Source organism: Aplidium turbinatum, chromosome 4 (assembly GCF_918807975.1).
Source record: "Aplidium turbinatum chromosome 4, kaAplTurb1.1, whole genome shotgun sequence".
NCBI classification, from domain to species: domain Eukaryota; kingdom Metazoa; phylum Chordata; class Ascidiacea; order Aplousobranchia; family Polyclinidae; genus Aplidium; species Aplidium turbinatum.
The window spans coordinates 27481815-27499171 of record NC_137475.1 but is presented as its reverse complement, the minus strand read 5'-3'; the positions used below and the strand labels follow the sequence as shown (position 1 = coordinate 27499171).

The following is a 17357-nucleotide window of genomic DNA, read 5'->3' as shown; positions in this document are numbered from 1 at the left end:
GAATCTCTAAGATTCGATATTCTGTATTGTGCATCCCTACTTACACCAAAATTAAGCCATGAACATTAAACAAAACTTCACAGTGTAGATTCTAACGATCTGTTATAGCCTGATGCTGCAAGTTCGTTGTGGCAATATCGAATTGCACTAGCTTTCAGAACACAGTTCCCTAGTCATGTGCTATGACGATTAGTGGATTCACTGCGTTTTGGTTTCAATATGTTTTTTCCCATTGAAAACATTCTTTCAACTGCAGCGCTGGAAGGTATTGGCGTGTTGTAGCGAAAAAAGTATTAAAAAGACATTAAAAACTATATATACGTTGACGCTATACCCTATGCTAAAACACCACGAAAAATTTATGGTGTAGCCTCAAGTGACAAATATCAAAACAAATATGGCCGTAAGCGTTAGCGTAAACAAAAAGTCTACGGCATAGAATTTGCTGCGTATATGTAGGCTAAATCTCTGGGTATAAGCTACTGATACTAAGCGCTGGTTGCTTCAGCTTAAGAGAAATCTGTATTGATTAAAAATGTACCGCTCAGAGCATGTAGCCATAACACATTGATTGCAATTGGGAATGTAACAAAACGTCCAATGTAAAATGGACATAAAATCATGTATATATATGTATCAATGTCCCAGTTACTAGAATGCAACTAAGCATTCTATGACACTCCGTGTAAAAAAAACAAAGAAGCTGATAGGAAACGCATAAGTGATCTATGGAGAACCTGCTGAGGCTACACAGACTCCAGAAACACAAGAAGCATGGAAATCAACATCAGGGAACGTAAAAACGATATAATTTTGAATACAATGTAAGATAGTATTTATCACTCAATACAATATTAGTTTCAAACAAACCTACCAGTCCACCCATTCAACATGGATGCATTGTGATTAATTGTTTTGTTTGAAGAATGTTCTTTAGCTTATCATTAAATGGAAATGAGTGTTAGAATTATGTATAGTATTCGAATTTTGTTAATGTCAAATTTTTTTGTGTTCACTGTTTGGTTGTTTGTTTTGCTGCTAAGAAAACCCTCAACTTCAAATGAAGTGGAATGGAAGCAGAAGTATCGTACTCTTCAAAAGATGGAAGATCGTTTGGAGAAAATAAAACGAGTATTAAAAAATCATTATCCTTCCCAAGTTGATTATATAGAAGCTCATGTAATGCGAGATATGCCAACAATATATGCTGTGACACCTACTTATGCTAGATTTACACAGAAAGCTGACTTGGTAAGGTTATCACATACCTTATTACATGTCCCAAATTTTCGCTGGATTATTGTTGAAGATTCAGATCACAAAACTAATCTTGTTACCAACTTTTTGAAGATGTCTGGCTTGCAATACACTCATTTAAATGCTAAAACAGATTTAAGTTATAAGCTAAAACCTGATGATCCAAACTGGCTTAAGCCAAGAGGAGTTGATCAGAGAAATGCTGGCTTGGCGTGGGTACGTAAAAATGTTCCTCGGAGTGCTTCTGCTGTTTTGTATTTTATGGACGATGATAATACGTATTCAATAAAATTGTTTGAAGAAATGCGAACTACAAATGTTGGGTCAGTTTGGCCTGTTGGTTTGACTGGAGGACTTAAGTTTGAAGGACCTGGATCATGTAGCAACGGAAAGGTGTCATCTTGGTATACAGCTTGGAAACCAGATAGACCTTTTCCTATTGATATGGCTGGTTTTGCAGTTAATATGAAATTGGTTTTCCAATATCCAGATGCAAGTTTTTCCAACCTGGTTCCGAGAGGTTATCTTGAATCAAACTTTTTAACTGGCTTAAAGTTATCTCGAACTGACATGGAAGCTAAGGCAGAAGACTGTTCCCAAATTCTAGTCTGGCATACAAGGACTGAGAAACCTAAAATGAAGCAAGAGGATAAATTGGTTAAAGCAGGAAACCCATCCAACCCTGATATTGAAGTTTAGCGGAAGCTTATGGAATATGTTTACTTTGTTGCATTTTAATATCTGCTTTTTTTCTCACAGTTACCGAGTCATATTCCATTTATCAATAATCATACAATTCTGATAAACTGCATAATCGATTGCTGAGTGTGTTCCTCAATCCTCATCTTTTATATGTTTGTCTAGTAGCCTAACATGTGCTTGTCCCAATGTCCCACCCCCATGGCAGTTAGTATGTACGCCAAAGCCTCAACACATTTGTGCAACTATTACTAAATCATGTGATTTCACTTTCTTGGTGTCTGCTGAATTGCCGAGTGGTGAGAGGCCTGAAATGATAGGCTACTCGAAACGTCGCCGGTTTGACACTGCTCAATAACATGTGGCTGTGTCCTTGGCAGGACACTTAAGGGTATGCCTAAAGGTGGACTTGAAGATTGGCTTCCTTGTCTTCCTCCCTATACAAACTAATTCTTAAACCACTGGGCGTAAACCTGGATACGACAAACAAAAACTTTCTTAGTGAAGTGTATGTGCCATGTCTGACAAGGCGCTGATTTTCTATTCTTTTGATAGCATTACAAAATAAGCCTCTGCCAGCTTAAAGGACAAAGTGTTTGGGGATATTTAATAGGCTAATTCTAACTGCTGAAACACCCCAGACAGCAAAATCTGTCATTTTTTTATTGATTCAACGTCTTCTGACGTTAAATCACTGTAAAAACGATGAATTTTGCTGTCTGGGGCATTATAGATGTACGGTACACTCAACCTTGTCTTATCAGGCCACATCCTTCAGTTTGTGGGTGTTTCCACGGGTCCACGTCTTTTAGGCGCAGACAGATAGGCGTTGGTCAAATAGGCGCGCACACTGTGGCATCCGGATATTAGGTGCGGAGCACTGTGGCGCCCGTTCATTTAGGTGCTATTGCCAATAAAGTCTGCAGATTGTGTCAGTTCAGCTTTGGCAAAACTTAGTCGGGGTTTTGACGGAAGACTAAGTTACTCTTCACTCAAGCCTACCACCCGCTTGAATATAGGCTACAGTATATTTTTTACTGATGTTTATTGATTAATTAGTGGTAGTTATTATTTGACTTATAAAGGGTGTTTCATTAAGACGGATTGATAATAACAGTAAATAAAACAATGTTAATGGGTAAATTTTATTGATTTCTTTATGGAATTATGTTATTTGGCACATGACAATTATGTGTGAAAAATAAAAACAGTAAATAAAACAATGTTAATGGGTAAATTTTATTGATTTCGTTATGGAATTTATGGTAATGGACTTCATCACTAAAGATGATTTTTTTGTGAAAAATCCTCATCGATTTGTCTTTGCTCGTGCGCCCAATCGGCGAACGTACAACGCTTCAAATGGTCAGCAGGCTTGAGTTCTTGTGTCAATTGAATTTTGTAAGGGTGTAGAGATAAATCTTTCGTCAAAATTCGATGCAACGTGGTTGCGGAGAGGTTCAATTCCTGCGCGCGATGGCGGATAGAGGTGCCTGGACTCTCGGCCACATTCTCATGCACTGCAGCAATGTTTTCAGCTGAACGACATAAACCAGCATGCTGTTTCGAGAGATGATGAAACCTGGGAACCACGGATAACACCATTGCGTGTTACTGCAATGGCAATGCAATTCCATTGCAGTGTTACTGCAATGGAAACGGCAATGGCACACTTTATCAGACTTCATGAAATACCACAAAGCAGTTCTTTTGCTGATTGCAGCAGAAAAATACATCACAGTAAGAACATTTTAAATGTAGGCGATACTCACAATCATTGGCAAAACAGATTTCACAACGTCTCCTTTCTTCTACAAACACAATCCAATGGCAGCCGCGATTTTACAAACGCATAGATTTGGACACTGAGAAGTTGGACTTGCGTCTTTTGTTGCTTGTGACAGTTGGTGATTGAGTCTGCAATGGCCTAACAACCTCGCTGCTTTTTCCAAGGGTTAGCAAAGTTTGTGCCACTTGCCTGCGGAAGTCCAACAAAGAACAGTTTTGTTCTTCAAGCTTTTTGTACACAACGTAGGCATTGGCGACTGTTCGATCAATCACACCAAAGAAATTCCTGTGCCGTGCCACAGAGAGCACAAAGCATAATGAGCTTTGTCAACCCCTCTCATAAATGCATTTATAGTTTTTGATGGCCACAGGTAGGGATGCACAATACAGAATACCTGGCTATTCTAGAATATTCTAGAATACTTAATTTCGAAACCAGAATTTCGAATCTATTCTGAAATTACACGGCAATTTTTTCCAAATATCGAACAAAAAGCAAAAATATTTGTACTTTAGTTTGAATTGTATTAGTATCACATGTCAAACAGAGTACAACATATGATAAATCAAGCATTATACGATGCATCATCAAGCATCATCATACGGTCACACGGAAACGCACTGCCTGTCTGCAGTTCTGAAAAGTCGCTTGGAACAAACAGTCCATGAAGAAAAAAGTTGGTGCGCAAGACGGAAAATATCAACTTTACATTTGTTTAACGTCGCACACTGTTCATTTAACAGATTTATTTTCGAATCCTGATATCCTAAAAGAAACTGCAAATGCGATTCGAATACATTGAGATTCGAACCTCTAAGATTCGATATTCTGTATTGTGCATCCCAAAGGACATTCGAATTCTTTCCTTGAGCTGTCTTTCAGTCACCTTAGTAGGGATGATGGTTGAGTCCCATGGAAGTTGGACAGCATGTGGACTGCTTTCCTGTCCATCCACTTGTAATAAACCAAACCCTCTGCCACTCTATGGTCAAACTGCCCACGGTCCAGTTGTTTATCGGAAGCAACAGTGTGTACTGGGAGCCCTTTTTTATTGGGTCGAACTGTCTTGCATGTAAGGACTTGATTTTTTTTCAGTGTTTTTTACAGCTTCACCGAGGCGAAGTAGTTGCAAAAATATACTTTCTGGTATTTGTTTTGTAAATCATCCGTCAACATTACCACAACCTTTTCATCTAATCCGAAATCTGAGTAAAGTTTGTCATTTTTGCATTCCTTGCCTTGATATACATCAAATCTTCTGATTCTATTTCTATTTAATTTTGTTTTATTCTATTTATTTAATTTCTATTTAATTATTGGATTCTATTTGAATAAGACCTTCTGATGATCCGTTAGGTGAAACAATTTGTAAAGGCTTCAGATAGTAATAACTATATTTGATTCAAATCTTCTGATATACCCATGCATATCATCTCGCACCCAGAGTTTGTATCCTCTTTTTATTGGCTTCATGGGATTGTATTGTTTGATAGAATGCCTCCCCTTGAAGAGAATCATACTTTCATCAATGCTTACATTCTCTGCAACAATACAACTCTTGAAATTTTTCATTTATCTTTGTTAGTATAGAGGCTTAACTTTGTATAGTTTACCTGGTTTGTTTCAGGAATGGAAGCAGGATGTCTTTCAGAATTGTCATTCACGTTTAAATTCGACAATATTTGAGAAAATCTATTGCGAGGCATAGTGGATGCAACCAATGTAACATTCACATCCAAATCTGCCCCCCAATAAAGATGCCATGAAGGCAATCTATGATAGCCCATCAACATATTGATTCCCAAAAAGCCTTCTTCTCTTTCGGACATTGCACGCTTTTGCTTTTGTACTCGGTATAGGTTACTTTGTTCCAGAAGCATTTGTCTGAGGTCAGCATCAACAAACCGCAGAAAATAGTCTCCAGGGGTATTTGCAGTGGCAAACATAGTTTCTTGAGGTTCTGCAAACAAAATTTAAATCATAATTAGCTTCTTTACAATGCACATAATATCCATGAGCATTATTGCATGCAAGATATAAAAACAAAATATGCTAAATTTAGAAGTAATTCAACCAAGTACCTTCAAGTACTGCCACAGTGATTTTTGATTTGCACTTGGCCTGCTGTATAGCATACCTTCGTTGCGATGAATCAAATTTGCTTGCTTCCATATTCACATTTGCTTTCTTCTATAGTTTCTTGCGAATACTGTGAGATGTACCGGCAACTTCATCAGCGCGAGCAGATGTACTGGTATCATCAACTTCTTCACCGTCACTTACATCAGAAGTATTGTTCATGACTACTAACATCCGAACACAGATAATCTGTATCACTTAGATCTATTTCATTTCCAACTTCAGCATCGCTGTCAAACTCTGATTCTTCATTGTAGTTGAAGAATCTGCAAAGTGTGCATCTGCAAAGTTTTCCAATATAACTATTGCATCATTTAGTTGATATTTTGTACTCATTTTGAAGCTGTAATTTTACCGGTACAAACTTTGCTGAAAATATAATACACCATTGTTCAGCTTCTATGCAACACCATAAACACACAAACATACATCAACTTCACAGTGACACACTACCACTGTGTGGTGACAGTAGCATGACGTCAATCTTGGCACATATACGGTGGCCCGATAACTGTTCACCTGGTGATAATCCACTTGATAAATGACTGGACAAGCCGTTCTGCGTTTGTTGCTGGGTAATAAGATGCCCCTGTTAGGTGCACTAACAACTGTCAGTTGTTAGTGCCTCTTTCTTTGCACCTTTCTTTGCCTCAGCCTCTTTCTTTGCACCACTGCTGGAATTCCTCCGATTTAAAACTTGTGGCGTTATCTGATACAATTGTGTGTTGATAGCCAAAATGTGAGAAATCTTCTTCCAGCAGCTCAGTTGTTGCTTGCGTTTCTACTGATGTAGTTGAGTGAATGCCACGTAGGGTGTTGCAAAGTTTAAAACCTATGTTTTAAATATGATTTTCTGACCGGAAATGATGTGAAACGACACCAATCTTTTTTTTAATTTTTAAGGTTTAGGTATCCCACGGTCTCCCCGAAATTTTGCGTTTTGCCGCAAATGAACATAATTATTTTCAAACGCATGCAGTATCTACATTTACATACAGATGCAAAACATTTTTTACTGAAAGTTTACAGCAGAAACGCAGAAAATCAATCACGGCTTGTAAATGCACTGAAAACCAATGAACAACAGACAGAAAATCAGTCAAGAGTTTGTGTACCGATATGAGAAGTTATGCAAAAAAATACAAAAACACGTATGCAAAACATACAAAGTGGTAGAAAATTGAAAAAAATGGGTAAAAATAGTCATTCCCTCAAGGGTGAAGTCTCTTAGTTTGATGTTTGAATAGTCACGAGATGGTTTTGTTTTGCTGTATGTGTGTCTGTCTGTCTCTTCATTTGAGTCGTTGTGTAAGTGTTGGCTCACTTGATCTGACTCAGAGCTTCCGGAAGATTCTCCCATTTCAATTTTTCACACCTCAGGTAGAGGTTCATATTCTACATCTACTACATCATCATTCCTCCCTACTGATCTCCGAGGTACAATGTTAAGTTTTTTGCATCGCTGTCTTGAAGGTCCAGTAAAATCTTTGGAACCTCTGAGGACCTCCAGATGCTCAATTATGACGCTGTCAATTGCCATGTTCAAATGGTCTGCGGAAATTGGCTTTTTGGAAGCTTTTTCAATACGGTACCTCTTCCCTGTTTAGAGGTACAATGCCACAAGCTCTGAAGACTGGAACCAAATTGTCAAGATTCAAGTGTTCCACCAAAGCTTTCAGCTTTGATGAAAAATATTCTTTTGGTAAAGTGTTGAAGTTTTTACCAGCATTTGTCTGCTTCCACGCAGAAATAATGGCTTTTCATTTATTTTTCAGTGGCCTGAAGAATGCCACATCTAAAGGTTGTGTAAGGGGGGTTGAATTGGGAGCAAGCAAATGAAGGAAATGTTGTTCTCGTTGCACTCTTGGAAAACTGTCTCACTCAGATGTGAAAACAAATCGTCCCCAATTGTGCTTCTCTCTTCCTACGAAGAAAGGGAAAGCAGATACTGAAGAACCAGTCCTCAAAAGCCAGCTCATCAAACCAACCACTTGATGATTATGTGTACCATGCACCTTTTGGTCCACCTTCTTTCCATTGTTCATACAGTTTTTTTGCTTTGTAAACTGTGTAAGGTGGCAGTAAGGTCCCATCAGCTGCACCAGAAAACATTGCGCTAACATTGACCTTGCTGTGGTTCTTGACCATCTCTGGGTAGCGGGCTTCTCTACGCACTACGCATTTCTTCTTGCCTGATTGTCTGACAGACCAGTTTTGTCAAGATTGACAATATTGTCGAGTGGCACACTTGCCAGACTTACAGTAAGTTCGTCAAAGTAAGCATTTATGCATTCCTCATCGACTGCTGCTCTTCTGCGAGTAATATTTGTCACCATTCTCTTGCTTAGTTTATTTCATACACAAAATTTATTAATCCATTTTTCCCTAGGAATATTATTCGCCCATCTGCGATTTTCAACTCCCAGTCTATCTAGGTAACCTTTCCCAAACATGCAAATATCTTGTTCCGCTACTAGAATCCCCTAATCTCCCAGAATCTCGATGTGTTTAGCGAGACGATTCTCTTCATCAACGGATAGTTTAATAGGTCATCCATAAGGGGCAGTGTGCTTTTCATTTATTTTATTCCTTAATGTCTCTCTATTAAGCCCATGTTTTTCTGAAGACGTTCTCAAACTCATTCCACCAGCAACATGTTCTTTTGCGGCTTCTATTGTTGCATCATCAAATACTGCATATTTTATTAGACATTGGTTACGATACTTACAGGTAAAAATAGGTATATATCTGAAATGTCAAGAAAGTATAAATAAAACCTTGGTATACCATCACTGAACCACATGAATATGGATTAAGTGGCGGATAAAGTTAGGGTATTTTGTCTCAAGTTGAATGTCCTAACTTTGGCCACCCATGATATTTTCTGTTGAAGTTGGAGTAAGCTTATCAAATTTTAACATGTTACTCTAGCTGCCATATTACGAATATTTCTCTGAAAGTACATGAACCAGAGTCAGTTGTCCACAGTGCATTTTTTCCGATTTTAGCAAGTTTTAAAAATTGGTGAACAGTAATCCCCGTATAGCTGGAGGTTTCACTAAACACCTTTAAGCAATCCACCATAGTCCCTACTGAAGTGTATATGCAATATGAATGTGATAAGCAAAGCCGTTCTGCTCCAGTGCCCTCCTTGAGGGACACTTTTGAGATTACTCCAGGTCCTGTTTGATTGAGCTGAGCATTGATTATTTTGTTAATATTTACGAGCGTGTTCTCTCCTTTTCTGTCAAAGATGGCGTCTTCTATTGCAGGCAACCTGCTAAGTGCGTCAGCGTTGTGCTCCTGCGTTTTTCTATACTCAGTTGAGTAGTCGTATTGCTCAACATGAATGACCAATAACCATCTTGCTAAACGGTTGGCTTCTAAAGCTGGTGTGGCTTTATTTGGCCCAAATAATGCCAGTAGTGGTTTATGTTCAGTGACTAGAATAAATTTTATTCTAAATTTATTGCTAGCGCTTCTTTCTGTATCTGGCTATGACGCCTATGCTTATTGCTTACATGTCAATGTTTTTGACACATTGGCGATTGGTCGTTCTTGAACATCTTGGAAACAATGGAAGAGTATCGCTTCAATTCCGACACTTGACGCATCGCATGATATGCCGACGAGCAGAGAAGGGTCGAAATGAGCCAATACAGAATCTGCGCAGAGCGTTTTCTTTAGAGCCTGAAAAGCTTCTTCCTGTTTTGCGTCGTCCATGTATAGTAGTATACGGCTATTCCTTTCAAGTCAGAGGTAAATTGACTCATCATTTCTTGAAAGCAGCCGGGAGCTGAGCTGATACCAAAAGGTAGTCTCATTTGGAGTAAGACTCCTAGATGGATGGTCACTGCTCAGAGCAAGCTTATTCTGGGCTCAGCGGTATTTGATTATAGGCATCAGCCAAGTCGAGTTTTATGAATCCATAACCACCTCCCAGCTTGTGCATGAGCTCTTCCAGCAGTGGAAAGGGTTGCCTAATGTGTTTCCAGCTGAGAGTTGGCGGTAACAGAATGATCTCCACAAACTCGGAGGGATGCTGTGCTTTGCCCTGGAAGTTTTGTTTTACGTCCAGGCACCACAACCACAGTAGTACCGTAACCATTGAACTGGATTGGTTTTCAAACCCATAAAGCAATGCCAGCGTCATTCGTTTGGGCTGAATCAGACTGTATGGCAAATAGAATCGACCTGGGCTTGACGTTTGGTTTAAATTTGACATCAAGCTCAAAATCTTTTAAACACCCCAATTCTAATTTAAAAAGGTCAGGGAACTCGTTACATAATTGCTTGCAAGCGTTTTGGAGAGATGTGTCTGTGGAAAGATTATCAAAAACACGTTGACATTGTTCGATTTAGATACGTTAGTATTAACTGGAGATATCAATGCGTCCACAGAAATTCGTAACTTAGAAATTGCATCTCTACCAAGTAAATTCAGATCATTAACGTTTGTCACAATAAACGATAAATTATTGCAGTTTACGTCAAAGCCTTCCGTCGTTACGGAATTTGGGTGAAAAATACCCATAACTGACAATTTGTGTTCGGAAGCGGACTTCAATTTCGAACTGCATTGCAGTGGTGGCTTGCTTAGCTGCAACCAACGACTTTTGTATATGAAATTCTCCCCAGCTCCCATATCAATTTCAAAATCATGTTATCAATAGAAACAGATTGTTGGAGCTGAGGTACATTATTACTTGTTTTTACTTTTTGTAATTTGGTTTTAAAAGTCCCCTTAACATGCGCAGTTCGGTTCATTAAACATGCCGGTTCGATGTGTTCCTTCTTGTTGCAATAGTTGCAAATAGAATCTCAGAAATGGCAATCCTTTCCACTTCTAGTGTGGCCCTTCTTCCCGCAGCTTCCACACTGTAAGTTTCTTTTTGGATCTGCTCGGTCTCTATGGTTGAAGGAATTTGCTTGTCCTCTATGCCAGTGCCCTTTTTTTTCGACCATGTTGACTTAGCCAGGTATAAACGTCTTTGAACCGTAAACTGTCTCTTTTGCTACCTTAACAGCATCCTCTGTCTCCAAGGCAGTTTGTATGGCCTTGGCAATATGGCAAAGCTTAATACTTCAACGTCTACTTGAATAAGGCTTTTGTTTCAACACCGCTTCATTGTTGACGGAGCAAATAAAGCGTGTGCACATGGCCTCGCCTTGAGCGTCCTTAATGGAAGAAAAAGCGCATGTTGAAGCGTCCTGTCAGGTTGTAGCTGCTAACGTGTTGAATGGACTCGCCTGGGTTGCGGTGCATATCGCTGCAGAACTTAAACCTTTCCCGTATCATAAACCGTTTTGGGTCAAATTGTTCATTTATGAACTTTGTTATTTGTTCTAAAACAAGTTCATTTATCTTCACAGGAGGGCTCTGTTGTGCTGCAAGATTCTACAACTTCTTGTATATGACTGCACTTTGATTTGTCGGGGAGCATCATATGTCACTACATAGCACAGTCACTAAGTGTTGGTCAAAAATTATCAAAAACAAAGAAATCACTACAAAGTAAAAAAAAGTCCAATTGCACATCAAGAATGTGATAATTTGCAAATAAGTTATCATTTCATACAATCAGTCGCACCTACATGTAATACCGTACCGTACTGCTTTTCATTGGCCTCAAATCAGCCTTTTTAGTTTACTCATTTTTAATAGGATTATGCTATCGTATTTATGTGGTTAGTACAATATGCTCCAGAGTGCTGTCGAACTGATGTTATTTCGAGCGATGTCACTGTCAGCACTCGGCCAAATTTGCCACGCAGCAGCCAAATTTGTTTCAGTCATTGTCATGAATTTCTGCAGCTATTGTTAAAACAATTAAATTCGTATATGAAGCCTCTAGTCCAGTGGTTCACAACCGGGGTTCCGTGAAAGTTTCCGAGTTTGCAGCATGATTGATAAATTACGCAATTTAAAGATTGGTTGGTTGTGTTTTATTTGTATATTACCGTGATTTTCAAACTGTATTTCCTAACGAACTGGTGCGATATCCTTTAAACTTTCAAAGGACATTGCAAAGAGGTTTGGTTTCCTAACTAAAAAAAATATCAAAGAAATGAATTAATTTTTTAATAAGTCTATGTTCACCTTAATTCTTTTGAGACAGCAGTCTATTGATCAATGCCTAACTTAGAAATGCAAACGTTCCTCAGCAGTGTCTCACCACTCACAGTTTTGCAATGACAAAGATTATAACGAATTAATATTGATTAGAAATGAAAAAAGGGAGAAATTGTTTGTAAGGTCGCAAAATTCTGTTGATTTTTGATAAAATTTATAGAAAAACATCAAATCAACATATAGATTACTGATTTTTGATGCTGATGTGCCAACATAAATCTCATAACATAATTTCGTCAATGTCAGCAATCGGCGTATGTGCGTCGCGAGTTCAGCAAATTATTCTAAGTGTGTCGTTTCGAAACTTATGAAACATTTGATTCCATTATAAGAGAAGCGACATACTAAAATTTCAGATAATTTTTTTAAGGGTCCGCGACTGCTTCAAAGGTACCAAAAGGGGTCCGCCAAAACAAAAAAGTTGAGAACCACTGCTCTAGTCTATGTGTACGACTATTATTAATTAATTTCACTTTTTGTTGTTTCTTTGTTTTTCACATTAATACACTGCAGTATCCCTTGATTTTAACTGATTTTTGAAAATGTCATCGTATTGATGTTTTCCAATCCATGTGCTGTACTGTTCTTTTTTTTACCTATCTTACGTGCGTGGCTTATTCTTCAGTTTAGTAGATTTGTTTCACTTGGGCAAGCTGCACTATGGTTTGTATTTACCAGCTTTAGATTGTGCGCTAATAATATTTATATTGTGTAGAATCAGTGTTTCCAGCAGGTTTTCACTCATACATTCATGTATGTGCATTTTCACATCAAAGCTTGAAATTCAGCGTGATGTTGAAACGATTGGTGCGCAGCGCAAAGCCTGCGTTAGCGTATTCTCATGTAATTGGACAGAAGAGTCCTGGTGTGGTATTTCTTCCTGGTTTTATGTCCAACATGAACGGGAGGAAGGCACGAGCACTTGAAGAGTGGTGTAGGTGGTATTATTATATTATATGATATTGTGAAATAGTACATATATCAGTTGTTTGTTGTAGAAGAATTCAATAATTGTGGAATATGATTATCTATTTGTTGTAAACCAACTTGTAATTTTCTCAAATAAATTTCTCTATTTTGGTACATTCGCGAAGAATTTTTTAACTCACATGCAATAACAAAATTGAACAATAAAACATTGGTTTTATGATGTGCATGCGAATTTGGTATTGTGCATTTGGTTGTAGGCCTACTTCAATTACGTCTGCATCAGAACTAGGCTGCATCACCTAATGTCTTCTTTTATTGTCGTACTTGATTCCAAGCATTGACTGCCTCCTGCATGAAAAGTTTCCAAGATCCTCTGTTGTTTGCTGTGTGTAGTAGATGTATGTTGGTGTTGGTTTTGTCAGGTTATACCTTACCTAATGTGCATAGTTTGTAAACTGAAGTCGCTTTAGTGTAAGATACTTTGTTGGAAAACTGTCTGCAATCGTACAAAAGACAACCGATTTGTTGGTTGAAGAATAAAATGCGCCTGAAGTGTAACATGCACTCGAAAATCCGGTCTTGCGTATATCACAGCAAGGTGTCACCTCCCATCTTTCACTTACAGCTGTTGTTGGCTAGTTCAGTTGGCTAAATGGTGTAAAACACCAACTGGGTGGCCTTTGTGGCAGTGCCTTGATGCTTAACTCCCATCTGTTTAGTTTCCGTTAGTTATGATCAGTGGCGACAGCATGTTTTTTTTTTCGTAAAGAGAGCAGCTGAAAATTTGAATCCAAACTGAAGAGCGTAGCAGAAATTTTAGTAAAATGCTGTTTTGTTCGAATTGACTTTGGGGTAGGCTACTTTTTCAATACTTAAAACACTTGGAAACAATATATAAAACTTTCTTGCTTTAAAATTGCTAACAGTTATGTTTCATTGAAAAAATATTGCTCATAAAATGACTATTTTTTTTTTATTCCCAAAAGCTCTCCAATGAATGTGTTTTTTATTGCCAGAGCGAACGACCACCCATTTGTCCGCTTCGACTACAGAGGAACCGGATCCTCTGAACAACCTTTCCGTACATTTCATGATTGGGTGGAAGATGCTGCTGATGTCATGATAAATTTAACCACAGGACAGCAAGTAAGCATGTCATACTTTTACCCCTATATGCGAACCTTTGTTGACGCTAAATTGACTTTGATTGTAAACCATGATTAAGCTACTAATACTATGTGGCTAATAGTACCAAGCAACCAAACAGCAAACGTTTTTTGCAATATATCTTTTTTCGGACACTGAGAAAATGATGCACATTGAACTAATTAAAGAAACTCCACAAAAAAGACTAGAGATAAGAATTAGGATGCCCCTCTAACAATTGCCGTTAAGTTCTGGATTTTGATAAGCAGGGTTTCGTGAATTCAGTGGTTCTCCGCGCAACTCAAGATCAAGCGACGCTGGTTCGGTTCTCGGGATGTACGCTTGAGCAACGTATTTCCGGACTGCTCTCCATTCACCGGCACTAAGTGGATGGAATAATTCTGCGGAAACTTCACTGTCAATCTCGTTGACCTGACGTGCGTCAGTGGTTCAAAGCCTCTACAGACTACAAGTATGCAAAACTGCCAGGATTAAAAGGAAATTTTCCCAGTCCAACGATAAAGACCAAATCTATTAATTTGTGTGTCAATTTGGGAAAAAAATTTAGTCTACTAACAATTTCAAACGACTTCAGTTAAGCTTTTCTGAAATCACAACTTGCTATTAATTTTCGTTTCAGATCATCGTTGGTTCGAGCATGGGTGCTTGTATTATGCTGCATCTCTCCAAGATGTTTTCTGAAAGAATAGTGGCCTTGATTGGCGTCGCTCCATCTTTTAACTTTGTGAATAATATGCATTTGCGGTTTCAAGATCTAGTACAGCTCGACAAAGAAACACCCATCTACAAGTCGCCATATGGAAATTATGAAATTCCCATCAGCTTTATGAATGACACGGAGAAGTTAGATTTGTTCGGAAAGGACGAAAAGCTTGAGTTATCGTCTCCTTTGCGGATTGTTCACGGAATGAAAGATGATTCAGTGCCCTGGCAGAATTCTTTGGACTTCGTCAATTCACAACATTGTGATTCTCTCCATAACGTTGTTTTGACTTTGAGGAAGCATGGAGATCATCGATTGTCTACTGATGAAGATATTAGGTTAATTGTGGATACTTTAAAATCAATGATTAATGAATTTCATCAAAGAAACTTAACCAAAAAATTATAGAAAACTTTATTTACAACGTGTTGGCAATGTTGGATGGATGTAGACCTACACATCATTGCGTTTAGTTAGTCCAAGTCCCCTCTTAGACTATCTTCTGGATCCACCTCTGACCGTACGTGTACAACAATAAATAGATGCATTTGTAAGAAGCCGTGAGGTGTGATGTCATTGAAGGTACTTCGTGTTGGCCCAGTTGGTGGCAATGATAGTTAAATGACACTGCTTCACAGACGCATGAGATACAAGTTAATTCCGATAAGGTTAGGTTATTGAAATGAAATAAATTTGGGAGCAGCTGACTGGTGGATGACGCAATGGTCTTTTACTGATCCTGGCTAATTAGATTGAATTATTCAACCCTGGGCGTACTTAATCGTTTAACTATGTTTGTAAATTGTATGTTATTGTGATGTAAACTTATTGTGTAATATAGAATCTGATTGGCAAATAAAGTTATTTCTCTCTAATAAGTAGGCCTTGGCATTTTGAGTTGATTCTTATTTTGTAGTAATTATACAGAAGAAAAATGAGCAATGGCAGGGGTAGGAATCAAACCCACGTCATCGACATGACTACTTTCCTACTTCTAAAACCGCTAGGCTGCGCTGCCGACGACGAAACGTACGCCCAATTTATTAGAATTCCTGATTTAAATCCGCCTCGATAGCTCAGTTGGTTAGCGCGTCCCTTCTGGAACGAAGAAGCTTCAAGATCAAGCGGCGCTGGTTCAACTGTCGGGATGTGCGCTTGAGCAACGCACGTTAAGGACTGCTCTCCATTCAGCAGCATCTAATGGATGCAGTACCGTAGCCAGAAATTTTGAAAGGGGGGGGGGGTTGACGACCCAGCGGCGGGGGGTCTGGGGGCCTCCCCCAAAAAATTTTGAAAAATTACTTTGAATTTGGTGCATTCTGAGAGCATTTTCAACAAAAATGTGGATATGAATATTCCTGTAAAATGGTGCTGTCCGGTGGTAGCCTATAGCAAAAGGATAAGATCATGTTTTCTTCGGCATTTTTCGGAAATAAAGCTAAGTCTTTATGTTGTCTTGTTGCTAATTCCTGGCTGAGATGTTTAAATGTTTGGTATTGGCAAAACTCGCTCTTTTAATGCAGTTTTGTTTGAAATTAGACAATTTTTTTTTAGACTAAAAGCATTCTTCTCAATATCGTGACGTCACACGCGTGCCAAAAGGGGGGTTGTAACCCCCAAACCCCCCCCCCTTGGCTACGCCACTGAATGGATGGAATAGTTCCCCGGCAACAAGACTTCAACAATCGGAAACTTCACTCAGTCAATCTCGGTGACCAGGCCTGCGTCAGTGATTCGAAGCCTCTACAAGTATGCGAAACTACCAGGATTAAGCTCTGCAAGAAGCTTTTCCAGTCCGAGAATAAAAATTCAATCAATCAATTTGTTTCCATATTTTTATTGTCCCGGACCGCACGCGTTAATGACGAAAAATAAAATGATTGATTTTGTTTTCATTTTTTTTATCGACAACACCATAGTTTTTATGCGAACCAGTCAAGCGTGAAAGGACAATAATGAACACTGAAGTCTTGAAGAAACAATAAACGGTGCAAGTATAGAATCCGCCACCCTAGTCAATATGACGTCACAAAACGGACGCAACTACTACATAAGGGGTGAAAAAAAGGATGCTGAAAAGCGGCGGAATGAAGGTGATAAAGCGGAATGGATATGGATTTTTTAACAATTTTACTGTGTTTTTACAATAAAAACATTAAACCAACGTCGAGTGTTGAATATAACTACCTAGAATGACAAAAAATTTACCAAATTGCATCAATTCAGCTACAAATTTACCCAATTAAACTTTAAAAATAAAAATATGAAACGTTTCCAACTAAATGTGTTGTAGCTATCTAAGTTCAGCTCGCATTTTAATTTTTACAATAAAAGTACCAATCTAACGCAACTGCAAAGAGTATGTCTTGCTTTACGGACCTGAAAAGTTTCAGGTTTATATCTTATCTACAAATCGGGCAATCGTCGTTCAAACGTAGCCGCTCGGCGACACTTTTTTCCAATGCATTGTAAAGGCGAATCGATCCTTATTCAGTATAAGCCACCCCCTGTTTGCTGTGATCGGTAAATAGTGCTTCCAC

The 17357-nt window shown here is 38.5% G+C and overlaps 2 protein-coding genes and 1 pseudogene across 2 annotated transcripts; all 3 read left to right on the top strand.

Moving 5' to 3' along the window:
• Positions 1–954: 954 nt before the first annotated feature.
• On the top strand, positions 955–1956 carry LOC145769375 (galactosylgalactosylxylosylprotein 3-beta-glucuronosyltransferase I-like). Its single transcript, XM_082580994.1, has one exon. The coding sequence runs from the start codon at positions 955–957 to the stop codon at positions 1954–1956; it is 1002 nt and encodes a 333-aa protein (XP_082437120.1).
• A 7581-nt stretch (positions 1957–9537) lies between these two features.
• On the top strand, positions 9538–15689 carry LOC145768613 (palmitoyl-protein thioesterase ABHD10, mitochondrial-like). The gene is made up of 3 exons (XM_082580151.1): positions 9538–12955; positions 13964–14093; positions 14734–15689. Exons 1-3 carry the CDS (start codon positions 12810–12812, stop codon positions 15223–15225), a joined length of 768 nt encoding a protein of 255 aa, XP_082436277.1. The 5' UTR covers positions 9538–12809; the 3' UTR covers positions 15226–15689.
• LOC145768614 (general transcription factor II-I repeat domain-containing protein 2B pseudogene) overlaps positions 14415–17357 on the top strand; it is an 83696-nt pseudogene continuing 80753 nt past the window's right edge.

Coding starts and splice junctions, on each gene's coding strand:
- LOC145769375 (XM_082580994.1), top strand. CDS start 955: ATGAGTGTTAGAATTATGTATAGTATTCGAATTTTGTTAATGTCAAAT.
- LOC145768613 (XM_082580151.1), top strand. CDS start 12,810: ATGTTGAAACGATTGGTGCGCAGCGCAAAGCCTGCGTTAGCGTATTCT. Junction 12,956..13,963: donor GCACTTGAAGAGTGGTGTAG/GTGGTATTATTA, acceptor TTTTATTGCCAG/AGCGAACGACCACCCATTTG. Junction 14,094..14,733: donor ATTTAACCACAGGACAGCAA/GTAAGCATGTCA, acceptor TTTTCGTTTCAG/ATCATCGTTGGTTCGAGCAT.